This window comes from Hylaeus anthracinus, unplaced genomic scaffold (assembly GCF_026225885.1).
Source record: "Hylaeus anthracinus isolate JK02 unplaced genomic scaffold, UHH_iyHylAnth1.0_haploid 3, whole genome shotgun sequence".
Classification (NCBI taxonomy): domain Eukaryota; kingdom Metazoa; phylum Arthropoda; class Insecta; order Hymenoptera; family Colletidae; genus Hylaeus; species Hylaeus anthracinus.
This window is the reverse complement of record NW_026535284.1, coordinates 10,505,044-10,528,623: the sequence shown is the minus strand read 5'-3', so window position 1 is coordinate 10,528,623 and position 23,580 is coordinate 10,505,044. Positions and strand designations below refer to the sequence as shown.

The window sequence follows — 23,580 nt, the reverse complement described above, 5'->3', positions numbered from 1 at the left end:
AATTAAAGCGTAATTTTCTGGGGGCTAATTAACGGCTAGTTGTTTCTCGGTATGGCCATCGGGGGGAAGACTCCGACAACGATTCGATGGGCAGTTTAAGAGATTGGTCGTGTACTTTTCATAATAGGAACCACTTACGTTTCTTACGTTTCTTCTTAATAAATAAAGAATGGAGAAAGCTCTTCCTTTCCAAAAACTTGGGACAGTTCTGATCACTGTACTTTGTAATCAACGACTACGACTTTCGAATAGACACGGTCCAACTCTTCCTAGTGAAATAAGTTCGTTCCAAAAGATTCGTTCCGATCGCAGTAATTGCGTAATTACATTTTATATTCCATCAAAGTGCTCTGGCCATTGTACAGATCCTTCACAAGCGTCTCTATGCAACAGATACGTCTCGCCAATAAAAAGGGTGGAACAGCGTTTCTCAAACTTCGTCGTAACCCCCCAACAAATAAAAGAGAACTGTTAATAAAAGAAAAAGTAAAATATTTTTCTTAAAAATTAAAAACATGTAGCGAGTCTAAAACTTGTTGTTCGCTGTTCACACTCCGCGACACGCTACTTCTTTTCACCTGAGAATTAGTATACCCCCAAGGAGTCCACAGACACCAAGTTTGAGAAACTCTGAGATAGAGGATCTCCGAGTAGGGGATGGAAGGGGATGGAGAAAGATGGAGAGGCCGGGGAAGGCATTTCCCGTAAAGTCGTAAACTGAAAGTATAGAACGGCCTTTTTTTCTCGCTCCTTTATTGACCTCCTTTCCTCCAGTCATCCCCCAAGCTCCTCTATCGTGCCTTCTTTCGCCACTTTATTATTCCGAGATCGCTACTGTATTTATCGCTGACGGAAGTTCGACGAGAAGCACCGAGGCGCGAAGTTGAAACTGATTGCGTTGCGAAACAAAACCGAGGAAGTAGGGGGAGAACGGGCATGGGGGCAGGGGGTGGCAACGGTGAATCGCCAGAAAATTATCAGCCCGGAATCTAACGCGTTATGAGAGTCAGGTTGCATTCGAACGAGAACAATGAATCGCCATCGAAGTGTTAAACTAATAGACTCGCGGGATACGCGATGTCAAATAAATTTTCCTTCGACCCTGTTAGTTCGATCCCACCCCTCGTGACGTAGCTTTCATAACTATCGCGACTGTACATGCGTTTATTGTTATAATTATACCACTGTATATCTTGATCGGAATAAAAGAAACCTCTCTAATCCAGATACTACAAAATTTACTTGTAGAATCTAAAGACCCTGATGCTCGCCCCATCACTGATGGATCATCGCCTCCAAGTCAAACAGACCCGAATCCCCCATTATTAAGCACTTCCTTCCAACGGATTAAGCAAATATTCCCCCAGCCAAAATCTTCCCCAAATTTTTAGCCAGCAATGAATGCCCCCACTCTTCCGACAAAGTGATTTAAACGTCGACATGCTTCCAGCTCGCTTTCTCCACCCCAGAGGCGTCCCCTCCTTATTCTGTAAATCAATTATGAATCGGAGGGTCAGTTTCCGTCCTAAGGGTGGACACGAGACGACTAGGGAGACTCAGCTCCCGTTCAAGCGACATTAGTAACCGATTTTCCGTTTCATCGCCCGCCAGGCCACCCCGCTTATCAACGATCGCCATTCGCAGCCCCGTGGAAACTGTCTTATCGCCGTATAACCGTCGCACTTTCGCTGCACAAAGCGAGGGTCGGTTTTGCCTCTGGAGCGTGCGCGCGCAACCACGGACAGGAACACGGGGGCGTAAAGTTGCCCTGACACTCGCGTTACAGATAGGACTTTGCGTTTGCATTCGGATGGCAGCGCCGGCTGAGAACTATGCTGCGCAGTTGTGCGCGGTGAATACGCCGCGGGGCTTCCCAGGTATCAGCTGGAACTAGTTCCATTGTCGAGTACGTCGCTCAACTGGCTAACTTTTACGGATTAAACGGCACCTTGGTGTCGTAATTGATTCTGTACTCCACGATTGTGGGTGAGGGGGGAGGGATCGATCGAGTCACAAGAGGAGGAGGCGTTTGGTTGATCTGGAGTTGGTTGGACTTGTCAGGTTGATTTCAGGGGGAGTTGAATTGTTATCTGATAGGGTTGAGGTGTTTTATGAATTAAAATAAACTATCGTGATTGTTGTTTATTAATCTATGTATATACGTTTATACGTTTCATCAAACATCGAGTAAATCAATGCATGAATCATATTCAAATTTGCTCTTTCAACCGTTTCACTCGATACCTTTTAATCGCCAGTTGCAGCGGAAAATGGATGCAATTAATCAATTGAGGAAACGAGGTCGCTGATAGGGAAAGTTACTTTATCAAGTCGGGTAAACTCAGAATGGGACAGCAGGATTAACGAAATTATTACAGTTTGAAGTACAACCGGGCACGTAGATCTGCGAAATTATTAACGTAATTGAACTTTCCCAAGTAAAGTTTCGTGGCTCTCGTCGAGCTGCCACGAAGAATGCTGCAACTTTTCGTTTCCAACTTTAACGCGCTTTGGAAATAGAAAATCGGCGAAAATGGTTCGCGTTGTCTACGTGACACATCAGCTTTTTAACATATTCGATTTTATCTAATTATTTTAAGAAATTGTAAAATATTCTAAAACATTTATAGGAAATTGTCAAAATAGGTGAATTGAAGTTTTATGTGTACTTGGAGTATAGATACTGTAACATATTCCATAAGAAAAAACATTAATATTCCATCACCAAAAAATAATCACTTCCCTTTCACCTTTCACAATTTCCATTCCACTCATTCGTACCACTGAAATTTCCAGCTCCAAATTACGACCAATGTAGCAATTAAAACTCTTTCCGTAGAAACAAGTTAAAGCTCTTTAAAGAGCGATATCGAATTTTTAAAGAGCAGCTCAAAACACCGTGCCGCGAGTACGAGGCAAATTCCGCTGCGGTATCTCCGCGTCAACGTTCGTGAAAAATATTTCTCGTTTCGATGGAATTCCGTTGACTCGTCGCAACCGTGCATGCAAACCCCTGTTGGAAGATAAACAGTCTAATCGCTGAATAGAGTCGCGAAGAATGCGGGGGAGTCGATAACGCGAACCAATATCAGGATTTTCTATCGCGGCGGAATTACCGTTGCTCGTATTTCTGTAATGCGCAGACGTGCCTGGGGGACTTGGACGGAACTCATCTTCAAATGTATCAATAGATCTAAGGGGAACCCTTTGACATTCAGTTACGGCGGGACATATGTACTTACGTCTGCCTCGCCGTCTTCGAGTCTACCGACTGCGCGCTTTGACGTCTATTTATCTAACATCGGGTACTTTCATTACTCGAATTGAAAGCACACGTCGCAAACCCACCTGACCTATCTCCACTAACAGCAAGCATCTGCAATAATTGCGACAATTATCTTTCTAATAGCACTATTCTATCCCGTTCTACTTTAAAACCGAACATCAACTCTTCAATTATATTGGATGAAATAAATCAAATCGAACCCCTCTATAGATAAAGCAAGATTCACTTAATTCGCATGTACATATTTAATGCGCGAGTCAAGTGCTGTAAGATAAATATTTATTTCCATAATTCAAAAGAATGGAATCCCAGCAGTACGATTAATTACTGCATAAAAGCCGGCGAATAAATCCGTAAATCTGTATAAATAAAAACTGCTGCCTTTCTCTAAATGCCAGACAGCCCTTTCAAACGCAACTACAAACAGTTGAAGAGGCTTGCCTCAATACAACGCAATTTCATTCGATGACTCTTTTTTAACGAATCCACGTGCAAGAGTGCGTTTAACGTAACGGCACATTGAACATCGGTAATAGACTACGTATCCGAAAAGCCTCGAATCCGAAAACTCATCTATAACGCGATTAAACGTAAACGTTTCGGAGCAAAAGTGTCAGCCATCGAGGAATCATCGTTGGTGAAAATGATCGAAAGCCGTTAAAGGAAAGCAGACAATCAAATTGGTGTGGAATAATGCCATCTTTGGGAATTAATTTGAAGGAAAAGGGCGAAGTTGGTGGACACAATTGACAAGGTTGGTGTCTTTTTGGTTAAATGGAGAAAGCAGTTTCATATCTTTTTATTGAAAGCAAAGAAACGGTGGCAGTTACGGTTGTAATTCTTGTACCACGTCCAGGTGAACATGTTCTTTACAGGCCATTAAAATTTCAAGTCGGAAGCTTTATTAGTTTTAACGATATTACTTCCTGTAAGCTCGGAAGGCGTGGTTACGAGAAAAGCGGCTTCAAAGTTCCTGATCGCCACTTTTTACCGCGACATGCTTCTTTAAACTCCCATAACTTCGAAAATTCTTCACATCTCCCCTCGAAACTATCCTAGAATATTAATAATAATATACAGTAATTTAATTAATTTCCCTCGTCAAGTCGCTTCCGCCTATAATTCACCCCTCCAACACAAGAAACAGAGGCACGATTTTTATCGTCGAGAGCGTGTAGGAGTCCGCGCAATCGCCCGATCGGCGCGAGTCGAACACAGGATCGCCAAGATAAATACTTCGTTAAAATGCTCAGCGTTCTCAGTGATTCAATTCTCTCGTTTCAATTCTTTCTCGAGAACCGAACGAGCGACTGAAATTTCCATGAAATTCAAAAACTTCAAGAGGAAATTACGAAGAATAGGAAAATAAAAATTTGATATCCATACAGGTTGAAGAAAAATGAACTCGCAAACATTATTAACAAGAAAATTCGAGGGAATTCTAAGGCTCGAAGAGAAATCGGCCCAAAATAATAAAATGAAAGACCTGAGGTCTACACAATCCTCGTCTCAACTTTCTCTACAACTCTTCAACACCTCCAATCCTAAACAAACCCCAAAATAAAATTTAAATACTCCCCCTAAAATCGTCCAGATAGGAGGATAACTCCCACCAGATAGTTCTCTCAACAGCAATTATCCTTCGCCATATAATTACCGATGAGGCCACTCACTCGACCACCTTCTACAAAAGCATACGCCGGAGACACAAATTCGCCCCAAGCTTCAAACGAGTCTCCGAAAATGGCCTCCGTTAATTACTGAACAGCAAACGCGGAACATTTAAGCCGTGGACAGATCTGAATCGTCGAGGGAGTCTCGATGAAAGGGAAACCGCGGATGGACGGGGGTTGGGACAATTACCAGAGGCAACAGTTTTCCTAGTGTCGGAACTGGACTGAGCCTTTATCAAAATACGAGAAGAGGGTTAGGCGAACGTTGAAACGGGCATCGACGGGACAGGAAAGTTCGAAATCGGTTACTGTCGAAAGGAAGCATTTTCATCGTGGCAACCGGGGGATGAGAGGGACTTGTAAAGAGAAGAATGTTGACTTTAAAGGATCCTCGAGAGCTAGCCGAGGTACGTGTAGATGGCGAGATAGCGGTACGTTTAATATACGCACACACGCGTGTAACCATCCCCGTGTACGTGTATCTCAGCCCCTGGCTGGCCGATTGGCTGCGACCTCCTTTCTCCTGTCTCGTTCCTTCCCATCCTTCCTCCTTCGGCCGCATCCTCCGCGTCGATGTACACGTACAGACAGCACGCTCGAATGTCTTTCCACGGGAAATTCCCACCAAAACCGTCCCGATTCCACTTTTCTCTTTTCGTCGACGGCCAGTCAGGAGGGGTGGTGGCGTTCTCTTGGCTGGCGCACGGTACACACGCCTCTACGTAGAGGGATTCTTAGAGACGTCTTATCGGATTCCGCGCACGCTGAAAGAAACGGCGCATCTCGTTCTCTATGACTGCCTCCCACCCTCGATCCCTCAACCCCCTCGGAGGAAGGCCCGTTTGAAATCGGCGGCAGGAATTCGAATCGTTTGAGCGGTTGATCGCGCCAGTATCGATTCCGATGGAGTTCTTTGCTTCTGTTCTTCTCCTGCTTTTTTTTCGCTTCCTTTTGCCGTTTCTTTTTTTCTTTACAGTTTTTATTCTCTTTTCTGCGTTACCTTCAATCTCTAGAGGGTATCTGGTTTGACCGGGGGTGTGGTTGTAACACTGGAGTGGTTGGGTTTGTTTTGGTCTGTTATGGTGGCTTTGTAATGGGGTGAAGTGTGTGGTGAATGGAGGGAAATTAGGGGAGGTTTAAGTCATCGGGTTGTTGGTTACCAATTTGTTTGAAAGATACAGGGTTCCAAAGTCCAGGATTTTTATTGACTTCCACGAACACGATCTGCGCAAACGAATTTTTATCCCAGCAACCATCGTCACCACCCACTCCATTTTTTGTCTTGTTATCAAGAAGGATCAGTCTCTCGGAGTAAATTCTATTTAGATAAAATTCAGCGACAACAACCGAATTTAAAAATAACGAAAATGTATCCGCCATACAAAATATTTGTCAACTCTTTCCTCACGTATTGAAATTCCACGTGTATTGCAGACTCCTCGTCAATAAGAGAAAGCATAATTCTGCGTGTACGAAAGCGTCGCTAAAGGAATTTAAAAACGCTAAAAAGACGAAGATTCGAATCGCATTTATTAAATTACTTCGCCTCTTGGGGCGGAGGACTCTTTTATTTTCTTCCAATAGTCGCGTACACGCGACGTAATTATGAAAGCTGCGCGAGCGTCGAGAATTTTTCTCGATTCAAACCGACTCGTATCACCGAACGGGCATTTGTTAATGTAATCCGATTTACGGCGAGGACCGTAATGGATATTGCAATACCGGGCGATAATACAGAAAATCGAAGCCCGGTTAATACGATGAAACGCAGGACTTTTCTCCTCGTTTCTTTTTTATGCGATACCTGGAATTTAGTGCGCGTTTGTTTAATTCATAAACGCGATGAAAAGTTAACGACGCTTTTACGCTTCGTCGATTTATCGTGGATAGAAAGATCGTGGAAAATCAGAGGGAAATTTTACTGTTTGGATGCTTTCCAAACTTCAAAGATACCCCACCCTAAACAAAATCGAAATTCCTTGGGCCTGAATAATGTAAACGCAACACTTTCAATGAAATCACGTGAATTTGTTCAAAATAATAGAGTAATTTTTAGAGGAAGTTTTTATAGCTAAGAGTCGTCAACCTGCGACACACTTTATAATATACGAAATAAAAATTCTCCAAAAAAGCACCCCGTCGCCGTCTAGAAAAATCCAAGGAAAGGTTTGCTGGGTCAGCCTTCCTCCACGGGTCCAGCAGCCGAAAAACGTCGCGTCGCGAACCCGCGCTGTAAAGCACGGTAGCCCCGTCGTGTCCCTTTTACATTTAACAAAATATATGCCCCACTTTATGCTCCACGGTCCGCATAGTTTTCGTCCTGGCGACCCTATTTCCCCGGGGGGTTTCCCTTTTGTTCTTTTCCCTTCAGTTTCTGCCCGCTCTCGGTCGCATTTTTTCCCTGGTCCTTGTCAGTGGCAGAACGACGCCGCCCGTTTTCGTTCGCCGATGGTACGTGCACCGACCCATACCCACGCCGGACCACGTGTACCTAATTTTACTGGCGGTGTCAGGTAATTAGAGGTACGTCCGTTCGAACCGTGATTTAAATGGAAACTGTCAAACCACCCGAATAAACGAGAGCCTCGATTAAAGAATCGTCCCTATTCGCGTTATCTCCGCAACGCGCTTGTCGGATATTATACGGCTGCTTCTTGGACGCTCTCACCCCTGCGCGTCTGTCGATCATCATCCTCGAGCTTGTATCGATGCAAGGGAATATAGTGGAGGAGATAGAATGCATGGAAGGAGGGAATCGAGTACTTTTAGTAGTGGAAAGTGACATGCTAGAGTCAGATTTCAGGGGATGATTGCATTGGAAGTGGGGGGAGGGGTGTTTGGAGGTTAGTTGTTGGGTTCAAAGGTTGGATTAGGGTTGGATTACCTATGGTTAAGTACACTAAGAGTGACGGTGCATGAGAAATGAGATTATCAAAAGTGAAAAAGTAACTTAGATTCTAGTTAGACACAGTTAAGAAAATTCAGAAAGGGTCAATCCATAGGTTGCATCGATTCCACCCCTATCAGACCTCCCACTATTCTTTCCATTCTTCAAAATAAACCCGCGTCTCGCGACCACTCACGTTAAATTTTATTCCACACCCTTCAGACTCTAGGCTCTAAATCCAACAATAATCCACAACAAAGCCTCGCGAATAAACAGAAACCAACAGAAACAGCTGTACCTCGTGAACAACATGGAAACGCGGCACACTTCATTTTTTTTTCCTCTGGCGTCGCACGACGTTTCCCCGTATATTAGAGAACAACTTTTTCCCACGAGTATCGCTGTTCAACATAATATTCCCATCGCAGCGAGTCTCGTCCGCTTCAGAAATGCATAAACAACGATCGCGTCAGCGCGGATCGTGCCCGGCCGACTGGACGCGAATGAAATTAAAAGCTCGAGGCGATATGCGCGCGGAAACGTTAGACTTATCGCGAGGAGATCAGTCATCGCGTTATTTATGGGTGCATTAAACGGGGAGCGTCTCGTTTCGCGGCCGAGCGCAACCTTAATCGAGAAAATGAGTTCTCGTCGAATGAACGCCATCCAGATAGAGATAAGGATGGCTCTTCGTATGCATGTACCAGCTTCGATCCTCGAGGCGGTTCGATGGACGTGAAAACTCGAAAGGCCCCGATGGAAGTTGCTCGAGATAAAGATTGAAGCAAGGTCGACGCTTGATTGACTCGCTTTGTAACTGTGACGTTCGGAACTGATACACGCGCTAGGGCTCGTGAATAAATTGATCATCCCCCCTCTCTGTCTGGACCTGTAACCTGAAACCTTGGGAATCTGATACATTTTATTTCTATCCGACTCCTGCTTGTGAGGCATTAACGAGCATTAAGGGACCAAATGTTTGCGCGTTGGAGTGAATTTAATTCTAGAGATGGGGGAGAGAAAGTTCGTTGATATTGCAGTGGGGAGGTTGGTTCCCTTTTGGGAAACTCAGACGAATGGTAATAGGTATCTTGCATCCTGTGTAACTAACAATAAGTAGTACATGGTTCATCGGTTAGTCCATTAACAGATTTTTAGTTGTCGAGGTCTTTGAAGGAGTAGAGGTTCTTGCAGAAATGAAGGTGTCCAGTCTGGTGATTAAGTTGGTGCAGTTGATCAGGATGTGATGAGAGGTTTGATGGAAGGTATGGTGCTAGGATTAAGTCAAGATATAATTTCTTGATAATGCCATTAGAAGGCACCCCTCATAATAAATATATCGTTAAATTGATTCCACCTCTGTTTTCAACCCCTTCCCCTTCCGTCATTCACCCCCGTCACAATAACCACCACTCACCCAAATTCGACAAAGAGGACCCACTCCCCCACATTCCAACGCACGCACCCACGTAATCGCTCGTTGGCCCCCGGTGGGGCTTAGCGATAAACTACCCGCACAGGCACCGTCTTGCACCCCTCCACGTTTCCTCAACCCCTACCCCCTTCCGGACATTTAAATGCGAAATCACGATTATTACATAATCCAGCGTACATGAGTGGCAGTGGAGTCCACGGTCTAATCCCCCAGAGCGGGACAGGGCGTATACACGAGTGACGCGATAATGCGTCGCGGAGAGGCGGTCGCAACCATGAAATCGTTGGTCATTTAACGGAGTATCGTTATTGGTCAGCCTGGGGATTATAATGAGGTACCATACTGGGATTAAGCGTATTACCACTGCCTCCCCCACTCTCTCCTGTTGCAAATGTAATGCCTGAGGGGACACGGGAGACGTAGAGGGGACTCGTCGAGTGAGGAATGCGGCGGAGGAGAGGCGAGGGAAGATCATTGTCCCGGAACACAAGCTGACAAACAACGGGAACAGACCGAACAACACGGTCAAACAATCCGCCGGCGACGGAGCCGCGCCCTCGGAATACGAACTTCCGCGCGGATTAATATAACGAACAATTTAGTGCGCATTCAAGGTACACAGGAACGCTGATACAGCATACGTATAAAGCGCGACGATAACACCGCCGGCGGGGCTCGTTATCGCGACTTTAGCGGTGACTTGATCAAATAGAGGGATCGCGCACCCTGCGCAACCCGTTGCTCCCACGCCTGGACTCTTTGTTTACAACGGTCGGGGCGCACCGGACGTTACGGTTTCACCCTGATCCGTTTGCTTTGCGTTCGTTCCTCCTTTTTTTTCAACGCTGTCCCGCGCAGCTTCTCTTGTTACGCGCCACCCACCAACAAACAGGATCGATTTACGGTTGATACGCGGCGCGAGTACTTTGCTGGATGTTGCGGGACACCTGGTGGTACTTACTGTTGGGACTCGGTTAAAGCAGATCTTTAGTTATCGAGGTTTTTGGAGGAATAGTGGTTCTTGCAGGAATGAAGGTGTCATCTAGTGATTTGTGAGTATCTGTGATTATTGTGAATCGAGGTGATCGTTTTGATGATTAAATAACTCTACTTCTAAATATCTTTGAGTATGAATGAAAGAATGCTCCGATCCCCATCCTCCCACGTTGATTTATGGGTAACATCAGCTGTTATCTTCATTCTGCTTGCTCCACTGTTTCCAATTTACCTTACACGACTGCAAAAGGTTGTCTGGGTAGACATTAAATCTCTTGTAATCCTTATAAATGTCAGTGGAGTTACATCAACCACGCAGTGTAATTCATCGACTACTTCAGTCCTTTTGGACACGATGGTTTCTGATGATACTTTACACTCACCTTTTTATGAACATATATACTTCCTCAATGCATGCAGAGTTTTATTTTAACCTCAAGAACTGTTCGATACGTATACGTGCCCATAGATACCTATTCAGTAACAAATCATCAACTTGCTGGCAGCCAACATGTTTGCCAGACTCAGAGTACCTCTCCATAGAACAACCAATTGAAATTCAAGTATGAATGTTATATGTTAAGCTTCGTTCTCAGGAAGAGTACGACTCTCGATGTGACTGAGACACGCCACTGATTTATTACGTGACGTTGATTCATCGATAACACGAGCCATCATTTTTCTCCCTGTTACTCAACTGTTTTTGACCTACTTTGTACAGCCACAATGGTAGGCACTCTCGATACTCTTGGACGAAAAAAAGAACTACCTAAACCCTCCTAGTCGAGTAAAACAAATAGAATTATACCAATCTTGTGGCATCAACAAGACCAACACGGCGTTTTTAGAACCATGGAGAAGAATAAACACTCGTTGTGTCGTTACTTCCAATCTACCCCCTGCATTCCCAAGAGCGACAGGTTGTCCAACAGGTAAAAACCGGAGTTTTCGACTGGAAGAAGCATTAAAACTCCTGTAATCTTTATGAATGCCCAGTTCGGTAACAGCGAGGCATGGTAGCACGGCCAGAAACAGGGTAGCCCCTTTTACGAACGCCGAGCTGAAACTAATGAATGTAGGTCGTACGAGGTTTCATTTTCAAGAAGCAACCGCCTTTCACTACGATTACAACACTACTCTGATTTATTACGCAACGTTCATTCATTGGCAACGGCGAGGCGTTGTCTTCCTTCCACTCGCGTCGCTGTTTTCGACCTACACCTGCGAAAAAGCGACAGGTTCTCCGTCAGGTGAAACTGGATTTTCGAAAAGAGGAGTAATTAAACCTTTCTCATCATTCTGCGTGCAGGTAGAGTTACATCAACCACTTCAGAATCATTAAGAAGGGCTCTTTTATGAAAAGGGAGTTTGGAAATGATAAATAGAGGCGATCAGAGCAATGTATCGTTAGGTGAAATTAATTGAGTCTTCATATACTCGAAGTTGAGTTGCTTATTACACTAACGAACCGCTTATTTCTATAATTACGTTACTGAATAACAAGAGCACGTGAAGTCACAGAAGATATGTTCATTGCTCATTTAATGAATGTAGGTCTCGCGAGGTTTCATCTCCAAGACATATTTAAATATATATATATATATATATATATATATATATATATAAAACACTCTACTAGTTTATTGAGCATCCACAGTATAGAATTAATAAAAAAATTATTTTTCTTCCAGTATAAACTCGAGAATTGTATTCGAGCAAGTAACGAATTTTTAAAATATAAACTTCAGGAATTTTCACGAATTTCACCAAGGTTGCACCAACAGTGCAACATAAACATAGCCAAGATAGCTACTTCGAGACCAGCCAGGTGAAATTGAACAATTAAAGTCACGCGTGACTCGACTCCCAAAAAGCCAACATCTTCGAATAGGATTAAGACACGGTAGAGATGTGCCATGCCTGCTTGATTCATCGGTGACATAAGGTATCATCTTTCTTCCCGCTGTACCGCTATATTCGACCCACTTTATACACCTGCAACGACAGGCCCGCTAAGTAAAAACGTAATTTTCCTCGAGAAGAAACATTAGGTGTCTCGTAATCCTCATAAATGCCACCCCATTTACATCGACCCACGATGTATAATCGAGTAGGTCTCTTTTACGAACGACAAGTTGAAATTGATGAACGGAGACCTCACCGAGGGGCGTTTTTAAGAAAGAAAACATCTTTCGGTATGAATAAAACGCTGCACTGATTTACTGCGCCACGCTGATTGATTGGCGACACGAGCTGATATCGTTGGCGAGGTTTTCACCTGCGGGAAGATGATTTATCGTGTTTCTTATGCCTGCACCGGCATTTTTGATTTCTGCACTTAGGAAAACGACTGTTTAGGTAGGGATCAGGTTCGTTCCCTAGGGTTATCGATGGCGATAGACTTCACCAGAAAGAAAAGACCCAAGAGCAAAATTCCTTACAACTGCTCGAGACTAGAGTTACAACGAAGACTCCAAGTACATACTTGCCTCCATGAAATATAAAAATGTTTCGATACGTCACGCGCAAGAGCCAGGTTTACCCCATTCCTAAATAATAACCATCTAAAATTTGGGTAAATAACCGTCCAAAGTATATACTCGACGAAATCCCCGCGAAAATAAGCCGCGATCGATACAGCAATCAGGCGTTTTTTTTCGGAGACGTCGAGGGTATACTTTTCAAACCTCCCTTCCCGCACACCTCCGGCTAACACGTTCGCAATTTTCAATTCAATGGGCCGGTGCGCGTCGTTCGCCCATTCGCGTGGCCCTATAATTAATCGCATTCATCGCAGTTTTTATGAGACGCGACGTGACCCCGTCGTATTCCGCACAATACACACGAATGGCGACGACTCAACGGCTATATTATCGCAACAATGAAGCAAGCTCACCTTTTATTTCAATAGATAATGAGTTTGATATAGGGGCCTCCGTTCTCTTTCAAAATCCCGCCGGATTTTCTGCCGCGGGAGAACAGAAAGGAAAAGAAACTTATGACCGTTATGAATACCCAGCTGGGAAGATCGTTGGTGGGTCGGCGAGGGCGGAGGTGAGGAGGAGCGGAGGTGTATCGTGGTCGACGTAACCCGTACTCGCATTCATGAGGATTACAAGAGTTTTAATGTTCCTTCCCGACGAAAAATCCGTTCGTAGCTTCTAAATAACCCAGTCACTTCTGGAGGGGTTGCGTGGGGGCCGGGGGCGTGGAAAGTGGGTCGAAAATGGCCGTGGAACAGGGGAAGAAAAATGATACAACGTGTTGGCGATGAATCAACGCGCGGCGATAAATCAGTTTGGCGATGTTTGCTTCTTCTGAAAGCGACGCCTCGTGTTTCCTACTTATTCCTTCGTTAATTTCTGTTTATTGTTCGTGGAAGCGTTGGAAACTTGCGCCTTTGTACATTTCTGGAGGGTTCAATGAATTTTTCAGGGGCTATTCCAAAAGATGATTACAATAGCGATTCAGCGCCAGAGAAAATTTTCATGGCAGTCAATTTTAAGCAAAGATTTTATAATATTCACGCTTAGATTAGTCGTACTCGAACTCGTTAAGACTCTTAATGCTCCTGAAATCTAATAGTCGGTTAAATGGTCGACACGATTGCCGTTCGATAAATTGAATCGACAGGATTTCTTGAGAAACGGCTCTCGATGGCGCCTGCTGTTTCGCGAAACGAGTTGACAGTGGCATTTCTTCGACTGGATTTCGACGGAGAGGGGAGGAGAGCGTATGGTAATGAAACGATTTTCGCGGCCGCCATCGCCGTGAGAAAATCAACTAATTTGACAGGGTGAAACGCGTGGTTCACCGCGCGAGGAAAAAACGCATCTCGAAGTCGAGCGAGCAAACAGCGGGAGAAACGAGAGTAAAAAAAGAAAATATAGAGAAACCGCGAATGGGATAGCGGAGGACGGAGGGAAAGACAGGTGGAGGGGGGATGGAGAAAAAGCAACCGCTGAAGAATCTCGAATGAGAGCGTACAGTCGACTGAGCGTCGCATTCAACGTTCCGAACCGCCTCCGGGGGCTCTTCTCCTTCTTCCTCCACTTCTCTATCTACCCAGATCGGCCTCCGACGTCGCCCTGAAATCAAGACCAGCTACCAGTTTTTCCTTTTCTCTCTGTCGTTTTTTCTTCGATCATTATAACACGACGGGTACCGGTTCCGAGGCTGGTCGAGTCCAATTATTTACAGCGCCCTCATTGTATTAGGCTGTTGCATGTGAAATGTCCGAGAAAAGGGAGGAAACATGTGTATCTTTGTGATAAATTAATACTGATGACACGGTGAGTGTCATGTGAATGACCGACAGAAGATTTCTTGTTCACATGTGCGTAAACGAAAAATTATATATAGGAATGTAAGAAATTTGTCGATAGGTCCTATTTACGTTGGTCCAGTGTTTTTTTACATAATAGAGGGTGAGAAACTTATTCTGCATCTTCATCGTATGTATGACCTACCCAAATGACTGTTCCAACTGGAGAACACTTGCAAACATTCACAGTATCAATTCAAACCCCTACACACTGAATTTTGTTAAAAAATAAAATGACCTGCTCAAATGACTCCTCCAGTTAACGCACCCAACAAGCCTCACTGGAAGAAGGTATATTTCGACTATTTCGAGTCCTCTACGATCACCTTCCTCTTCTCCAAAGCTTCGTTGCTCTGTTTCTTCGCTTCTTTGGCCGAGTTTCTTTTATTTTCCCGATTATCGCAACGTCGCGCTCCCACCCCGACGAAATCCAATTATTCGCCGCTCGACGATTGAAGCGTTCGTTTTTGCTCCGGCTCGAAGTACCCCTTAACTATTACGTGACGTCGAACCGGTCGAGGTAGCGGAAACGCTCGTTTCGCGAAAAACGGGGCGCGAACGAATAATGGATAAGAACTGAATCACGTCGATCCCGTCGATCCAGATCTCTGGACTCTTAATCTTGCGTATCGCGACGTATCGACGACGATTATTTCCCTTCCACTGGCGATTCGTTAGGTGGGACTGTCTAGGATCTTGGTGGACCTTTCTGCAGGAAGCAACTTCAAATACATTTGATAATTGATTTCTCTATAAAAAGTCGATACCTTGTTTCTTATTTTTCATGAAGATTTAATCGCCACTTGATCTGCTTGTGACGCTTCAGCTTCGAGATTTTGTCGAAGATGGAAGGCACTCACTTTTTGCTTCCTTTTATCTTTCTTCTTCTTTCTCTAATTGTTATCACTAGTTTCCCTTAGTTCGAGGGTTTCAACAATTTTTTTTTATACACAATTCCATAAAATAATATAAATTTTCCATAAATGTCTTCGTTATTTTAGCTTGTGCGCGATACCTTGCTCCTGGATTCCTCCAAGATTCGTCTGAATTTCTCCAATAAGCTTCTGGATTCCAACAAACCCAATTAAAATTGCGTCTGCTTTATTATTCGAGACCATAGGCAAACAGGAGTACCCTGTCGCGCCTTCTGATTTTTAAGGGCGATATTTTACGACCATGGAGTTTTTCGACGTTCCCCCACCTCGTAAACTCGACTTTATAAAAACACGATCTCCGAGCACTCGGTCCTGTGGCGTTAAGTACGACGGTCTCGATCCCGCTTTAATCCGTTCATTTCACGCCTCCTCGTCCGCAACGTCTTTCTCGCTGTTCTCTGGAACCGAGTCGAACCGGATTGGTCGTCGGTAACGCAACAGTAAATTCGAGAAGCCAACAGGTGTGGCGATTCGAATTTTTTAAATTGGATCCTCCGTTTATAGTCGGCGTTATAAAGACACTTTATTAATCGAGGATTCCTATCTTCGGTTGGGTGCTTCCAGAGATTCTTGTGTGACAGATGAATGACCAAGGGGTGCGTTTAAGGACGATACGTTTAATTAGTGGAACTTCAGATGTGCACTATCATATTTTATTCCTGTAGAGTGATAATATTTTAAACACTACGCGATGGTGGGGTGCATAAAGTTCGCGTTCAGGGAGAAGTGGAGGGATTTACCAATTCGAATCTTGACAATCATGTGTTATTTTTACGATTATTTATACGATACAATTTGATTGACAGCAACTCCAAGTGGCCTGGGTCAACGGAGTTCACATTCAAACAGAAGTCAGCATAAAGACCAGTTTCACTTGGACGCCTAGAAGTCTTAACTGCACGGTAAAAGACAAAAGAGACAAAGGCGCAGAGCAGACAATGAGACACAAGAGAACCATTCAAGTGGACACGTCAAATTGCTACTTTACCACAAACTCGGATACCTTCGAGCAAAAGTATCGCCACATTGGGACCCAGCTTTGTACTGAACAGTGACGTCAATATTCCTCTCCCCTCCAGGACTGATTCTTGGCACGCGACTCTGTCAGTGTTTCCCAACCTGTCTCACACCAAGATCCAGAAATAATTTAATTCTCAGAATATTTAACCCTTTGCGGTCCAGATTTTCCGCTCTCGGTACATTTCTGTCAAGCCTCGCTCGCCACAGGACCGCAAGGAATTAAACCTACGCGGAGTCTTCTACCCTAGAAGATTCGTTGAAACTACAACAATGACACCAAGATCCTAAGAGTCCTTCGTCAACGTTACGATGAGCATTTCCTTCGTTCATCTCATTTCTCTTCTCTTGCCTTTATCGATCATTCCCTTCTTTTTCATCCCCCTCCTTCGTCCTTCGATCAATAGAGGATCGAAGGGTTTCGCATTAGACGCCGAAGTAACCTCGTTCTCCGTGTTTTACGACGAATTAAAACGACGTTTAAATCCTTTGAAATCGTCAGTCAGCGGAGCTTCTCCCTTAATCCTGCCTTTTTTCATTCGCAATCTTTCTTCTATTGCCGTGCTGCTTCTCTACCGCGGGATACAAAAATCAATGCCTGAACTTCAATCTGTGATATTGCTTCCAAGGAAGACTTTACCGGTCCGACGTTCGCGATTACTCTACCCGAATTTACTCCGTCATCTATGTACAGGATGTCACAGAATGGGTGGTTCGAGTCAAAGTTGAAATGAATTTAACGAGGAACGTCAATGACGCGAACCTCTTAAATTTTCTCCGTTCCAGTTGTCATGTTTCATCACATATTTCGAAACACTCTCTACAAGATCATCCGTAACGGCGACTAATTCGTCTTTCAATAGAAAATACAGCCGACGAAGAGCGCGACGCGGTCAAAGAACCGAAATTGCTCTTTTTCAGAAGAAATCCCTTCGCTCTTTCCTCGCAATCAGGCGCGGCTACTAGACGCAGTGATTGCAGAGATAATCCAATTATTTCCCGCTCGGTTCCGCAGGTCCGTTTTGTTCGACTTTAAGATCCAGGAGTTCGTTTTCACTCGTCTTGTTGCTCGTGGCATGGCGGAGTTAGATGGCTACAGCAATCGAACACCATTGTAGATCATCGAAGACCATCGCGGACCATTGTAAAACCACTAATCACCAATTGCAACCCTTTTACCACACTCCATCATCATTTCATCCTCATCTCCAATCCAGTTACTACATCTATTTTGTACCCACTTGCTAATCACCTATTAAATCTTCTTTCCTCTATTTAATCCTCGTAGAGATATCGACCCTATCGCGTGATACACCGCGCCAGCAGCGCTCAGAAACGAGAAGAGGATGTTCCACTACCATGTCATCGCTAATCAAAGCCCTGTTTCGCTCGTCCTCTTATTCTGATCGTAATCGGAGAGCAGGTCGTCGTCCATGTTTTCGATGCGACGGTACGCTTCCACGCGACTCTACTTTTTTCCCACACCTGTGTGTCGTCGGTCTCATTCGTGAGACAATTTTACAGCTTGCGGATGTCTCGTCGGCTGCAAAGACGGGGCCCGACGAGGACATCAGCGATAAACGAGCGAAACAAAAATCGAGTCCGGCCAGCTTACAAGACACTGTTACTGATCCCGCTCGGCTTAAAGTCTCGTCACGGTGAAATCCGCTTATTCCCTTGCTTCCTCCTTCGAGATCGCACTTGAAAAACCCAGGTCAGGATTCGCTGGATCGCGTGGGATATTCGTTACACGCGGAACAAAGTGAAACTTTGTAACGTGGCACGATTCTATAACTCGGCGGATGGGGGTGGTTTAAATTTTTTTTGAGGTTCATTGACTGACGTTGAATTGATATCTTTAAATAGTAGATGCATTTTTTTATCACAGATTACAAACTTGTCCAATCACTCGTTACGAATTTATATTAGGATAATGAAATGGGGTGCAAATAAATGTATCAATTTCACAAGCTTCTAAGAAACACATCAAAAAGTACGAACACTACTGAAATAAGCAGGAAACACCGTACCTGTGTTGCTTCTCAAGAAGGTAAGTCACGAACGACGAGATTACGATCTAACTAGCTATTCAAACTCCTCCAAATTATACAGATGGGGACACGATAATCCATCTCGAACGTTGATGACGGAAGAAAGTGCGCTGTTATAATAGCTAGTTAGACCGTGATGTCAACGCTGTCAACAACTTTCAGTTAGTTTCTGACAAGCAGCGCAAATAGATAGATGGGTTCCAGTTGTATCGCGATGCGCCGTGGAAAGAAAATTATACCGCAACAACGTCGCTCACGTGAAATTGCTTCGCAACAGCGCGAAATCGTATCGGGATATTTTTAAGGATCTTGAAATATCCGCGATGGCTTCTTGTCAAGCTATGCAAAACATTAAACGACGCAGGAACATCGAAGAACGATTGTGGAAAAATGAAAATCGGGTCTTGAAAGGTCTGGAACTGATTGTAAGATATTTTACATCGGTTATCTCGATTTACGCTCTATAATTTGCAAACCTACCCATTTGCGAACCCCCACCGATTCCGTAATAGTAATTACTTTATTTCAGTAACATTAGGAAATAAGTAAGTATTCTTTCCATTATTCGTGTGACATCTTCGAACAGAATCTGAAGCTGTAAACTTAGTATCTGTAAATTTACTCTAGGAGCCAAATTTTCAAGTCGTCCCATTTCCCACCCCTCCCCTTCGATCCTTCGCGATCGTTATAACACTACACTCGGCGTGTCCTCCTCGCCAGGATCCAATTATTTCGCTCCCTCCCATGGCGCTAGCCTGTCGGTGGCCTTTTTTAAGGCTCGTCCAGAAACGAAGGAACAGAACGATCGAGGATCTCTCGACGACGACAAACGACTCCGTGTCCAGAGCAAACTCGATTACTCTTCGCCTGGTTACTTACTCGAGGTATCCGTCTTGGGCGGCGAGGGACTCATTACTGGCGAGTTTCGAGGAGCAGGCAGAGGTCGTGTCCTCTTCATGAGTCCAGACGTTTTCTCGCAAATCTTGAAAGCTTCATGAGTTTTTGGTTTAAACAAGTGACGAAACGATACGCAATAGACAACACATATTTTTCTTAAATGGCAATTGTGTTTGTTTACTAAAAATTTGATTGAGCCCCACTAGTCAAGTATGATGTTTTTGTGGGGAAATCCTGGAGTTGTTGGAATACTTTTTTTCCTGCTCTCACTTGTGACATCATTTTTAACGAGAAAACTCATCATGAATTCTACCACTGACTATGAGAGCTACCGAAATCGGTGACCTTTGACACGTTGATAACGATAAATTCTATCACTTTGCACGTTCAAAGACCCGATGACTAATCTCTAGTTACTTCTTGACCAATGTCTGAGACTTTCTCATTCGATTCCCTGATATCTAAATGAGCTGATAACGTTTTGAATGCTAAAAATGATCCGTGGTTTTGGATGCTTGCTGTTGATAGTTCATATGATATTTGAGATTATCGTTTCAGAAAGTGTTTGCATTGTGGATAAAGAAAGAAACGGTATAGAAATATGAATACTTTTTCCTTGAATTTTAACCTAGGTTTGCAACATTTTTCTTTTCAACTAATCTGGTGAAACATAACATTTTACCAGGCTATTATGCAACTGTCGCAATTACGTAAATTCACCTAGAACGAAGACGATTTCGAACCGGAAATTTAAAGTTCCTATGACCGACAGAATCTGGCAATATTTCGATAAAACGTGAAAAACGTTATTCAATTCATGAATAATAATAAAAAAAAAAATACATGAAAGTAACATGTTACATGAATTGAAGGATTCTACGTTTCAAAATAAATTGAATTGACGCGATAAATATTTTCGGGAAGCTCGGGAGCTCCAATTTCGAGATAAACAATTTTGAAATTCTCGCAGACGTATGGTTACGCGAGCCAAATTTGGTGTGACGGATTTCGCAATGCTGATACGATATCTTTTACGTATTATAGGGAAACAGAAGAGGCGAAAATATGAAAAACCGTACGTCATGAAATTATCGACTGTAAAATGTTATGAACGCATTTATCACGTGTCACAACAAAATCAGACATGTGGCGATGGCTTTTGAAACAAAGGAATCATCTTTTACGTGTCTGGACCGTGCTTTGTATCGCGAATGCGATTCGCGATTGTCATGTTTTTTGCTTGTTATATAGCGCGATTCTACACAACAAAATATTATGAATGTGTCAGGCGTGTTTCACCAAATCTGAATTATGAATCTTTTCAAATAATATTTTTTTATTTCGCGTAGAGGAGAACAACTACTAAATGATGCAAAAGAAAATAATGTTCAAGATATTGCGCACGATACCGAATAAAAATAATGTGAAAAATATTGGAGATATCTCGTTCTTTGCGAGAGAGTGCAGGTGCGATCCATCTTTCCCGCTACGTCGTAAAAAAGACGTCGATACGCTTTGGGGAAAAAAACAAGTAACGTGGCGATAAAACTGGTACATGTAAACAACCGAGGTATAAAAGTCGCGTGTTAATCGAGACGCTTATAATTCCCAGCGTTAATTCTAATCGAGTAACGTTGGGCTTCGACACCGCAGCCATTGGAAAGTGATTTCAGTTTTTAAGACACGCGCGTTATTTCATTTTTGAACGGAGTTAAAACCTTAACAGTTACAAGAGAAGTCGAATCGAGGATGATAAAGACTTCTGCCTTGCTCGTTTCCCTGCTCGTTTGCAGTGTCAACGGTAAATATTATCAATTTGTTTATTCGTGAATGGGATAAGTAGAAGAGAGTGCAGAAAGTATTAGTATGTAACGTAATAAAGTATGTAAAGTGATTAGAGAATTAATTTAATTTAGTAAAAATAAAAATCTTTATAAATAGATTACATCATTCTAAATTAATAATTTAAATATTGTTATGCTGATTAATGCATGGGGGAATTAATTCAATTCAGTAAAATTAAATATATTTTTAATGAATAATCTTGTACGTACTATTTTATTGCGTATATTGTTTTATGAAAGGTGTTTTTATGTAAATGTAAATGTGTGAAAACAGGGGGTCAAGGACCCTCGCTGATTAAGGATCTCAAAGAGGATGTGGACATCGCCAAGCACACGGTAGCCGCTGTTACAAATATCACCCTGGGATTGAACATCTGGGACGACAACGAAAATCTCGTCACCATGGACTTGGAGTTAGATGACCCCGAATCAGTGGAACGAACAAAGGAAGACTTGGAAAACCGAGTGTTCTTCTACCTGTACACCAGGGAAAACCCAAAGGACTTTGAACAATTGAAAGTCGACGACATCGACATGTTGAAGAGGAGCAAGTTTGACGCGAGCAAACCAACGAAATTCATCACCCACGGATGGATCAACTCTTACATGAGCAAAGCTTGCGTCGCCATTCGTGATGGTAAGTGCCTCTGCATGATTCAGGAGCTAAGTCCTCACTTTTACAAATTCATACATTGGATTCGTGACCTTATTAATGTTAATTATCAAAGCTTCAATAGACTCGAGACGAAATTTTAACTTCGTAGAAATTTTTTACGAGCCTTCACGAGTCTGACAGTTGACGTGTTAAAAGAGGATATTCCTCAGCTATTAAAAATTGCATCCATAAATAAATAGAGTTATGCCACTACCTGGTCTCTAAAAATTAAAGAGTTCTATATTTTATGCGCCTTCTGTTTCTAGCTTTCCTCCAACACGGGGACTACAATGTCATCGTTGTTGACTGGTCAAGAATATCCAGCAAGCCATATCTTTGGGCAACCAGAAGAGTCGTAATGATCGGACAATTAGTCGCCCGCATGATCGATTTCCTCGTGTCGCAAGGACTGGAGCCATCCAAGGTGACCGCCGTCGGCCACTCTCTTGGAGCCCACGTCGCTGGATTGTCAGGCTACTACTCGGAGAACAAGATAGAATACATTGTTGGTAAGTTAATCTTGAAAGACATGGTAGCTAATTTGTTCTCTGCTAAAGATCCCAAAGGATCATTTAGAAACAATTCGCAGCTCTCGCAACGAATATTAAGTACTTCTCAGAAATGTTCCATTCCTCGGTACTTTTAAAAGCAACATCTTCTTGCAGGCTTGGACCCAGCTCTCCCTCTCTTCCTTTTCAGCGGCGCTGGCGCCAGGATCACCAGCGACGACGCCAGATACGTGGAGATCATCCACACGAACGGCGGCGAGCTCGGTTTCGTCGCCGCAATAGGTGACTCCGACTTCTACCCTAACGGTGGTAGCATTCAAACAGGTTGCCCGTTAGGTGTCGTTGGCGCGTGCTCTCACTTACACGCGGTTGAGTACTTCGCCGAGTCCATCAACAGTAAGACTGGTTTCTGGGCTGTGAGCTGCACCAACTTCAAAGACTTCGTGCTGGGTAAATGCAACTCCCAGCCTAAAGCTCTCATGGGTGGAGTCGAACCGAAATTCGACGTCATGGGCATCTACTACCTGCGTACGCACAAGACAGGCCCATTCGCTATGGGATTATAAGTCCTTTTATCGGGACCTTACGTCCTTCCCTAATTTCAGAGTGTTTACTGCAGTAAGAAAGATTCTGTTACGTGTGATACCATGTATCTAAGGACACAGAAACTCTAACGGAGTTTCAGCTGATGATGATACCCTAAATTTGTTTTTTAATTGGCAGGGTGTAAATAGTTGATAGTAATTACTAGTTGGGCACAGTCAGTTCGACATACGAATGAATTATTCCTTTGCGGTACGTTTGTGTTTTTGTACAAACTTGCGTATGCTACATTTCTGTTACTCTTGATAGGAGAGAATTTATTGTAAATTTTGTAAAATATCGAATTGTCTTATCAGGATAGACTCGCGACGAATATACTGTACATTGTGAAGCATTAAGCAATTGGTTGACAAATGTGTGTATTTTTCCTATTCCCTTTCCTTGCGAATAAAGCTGAACGAAAAACAAACTAATTACTACAGTAATTATAAAAAATGCATGTTAGGAACTCCGAAGTGGCATAAGTCG

At 43.5% G+C, this 23,580-nt stretch overlaps 1 protein-coding gene across 1 annotated transcript; it reads left to right on the top strand.

The window, feature by feature from the left end:
* Window positions 1-14,847: 14,847 nt before the first annotated feature.
* On the top strand, window positions 14,848-23,075 carry LOC128893761 (pancreatic triacylglycerol lipase-like). The gene is made up of 5 exons (XM_054154968.1): window positions 14,848-14,892; window positions 16,343-16,577; window positions 21,620-21,982; window positions 22,267-22,509; window positions 22,666-23,075. The coding sequence occupies exons 1-5, from the start codon at window positions 14,848-14,850 to the stop codon at window positions 23,073-23,075; spliced, it is 1,296 nt and encodes a 431-aa protein (XP_054010943.1).
* Window positions 23,076-23,580: the final 505 nt, after the last annotated feature.

What these genes read in the sequence shown, in the direction of transcription:
- LOC128893761 (XM_054154968.1), top strand. Translation starts at nt 14,848, where the DNA reads ATGACTCCTCCAGTTAACGCACCCAACAAGCCTCACTGGAAGAAG. An exon ending in ACAAGCCTCACTGGAAGAAG is followed by an intron (nt 14,893 to 16,342) that starts GTATATTTCGAC and finishes TTTGATTGACAG; the next exon opens with CAACTCCAAGTGGCCTGGGT. An exon ending in CAAGATAGAATACATTGTTG is followed by an intron (nt 22,510 to 22,665) that starts GTAAGTTAATCT and finishes ATCTTCTTGCAG; the next exon opens with GCTTGGACCCAGCTCTCCCT.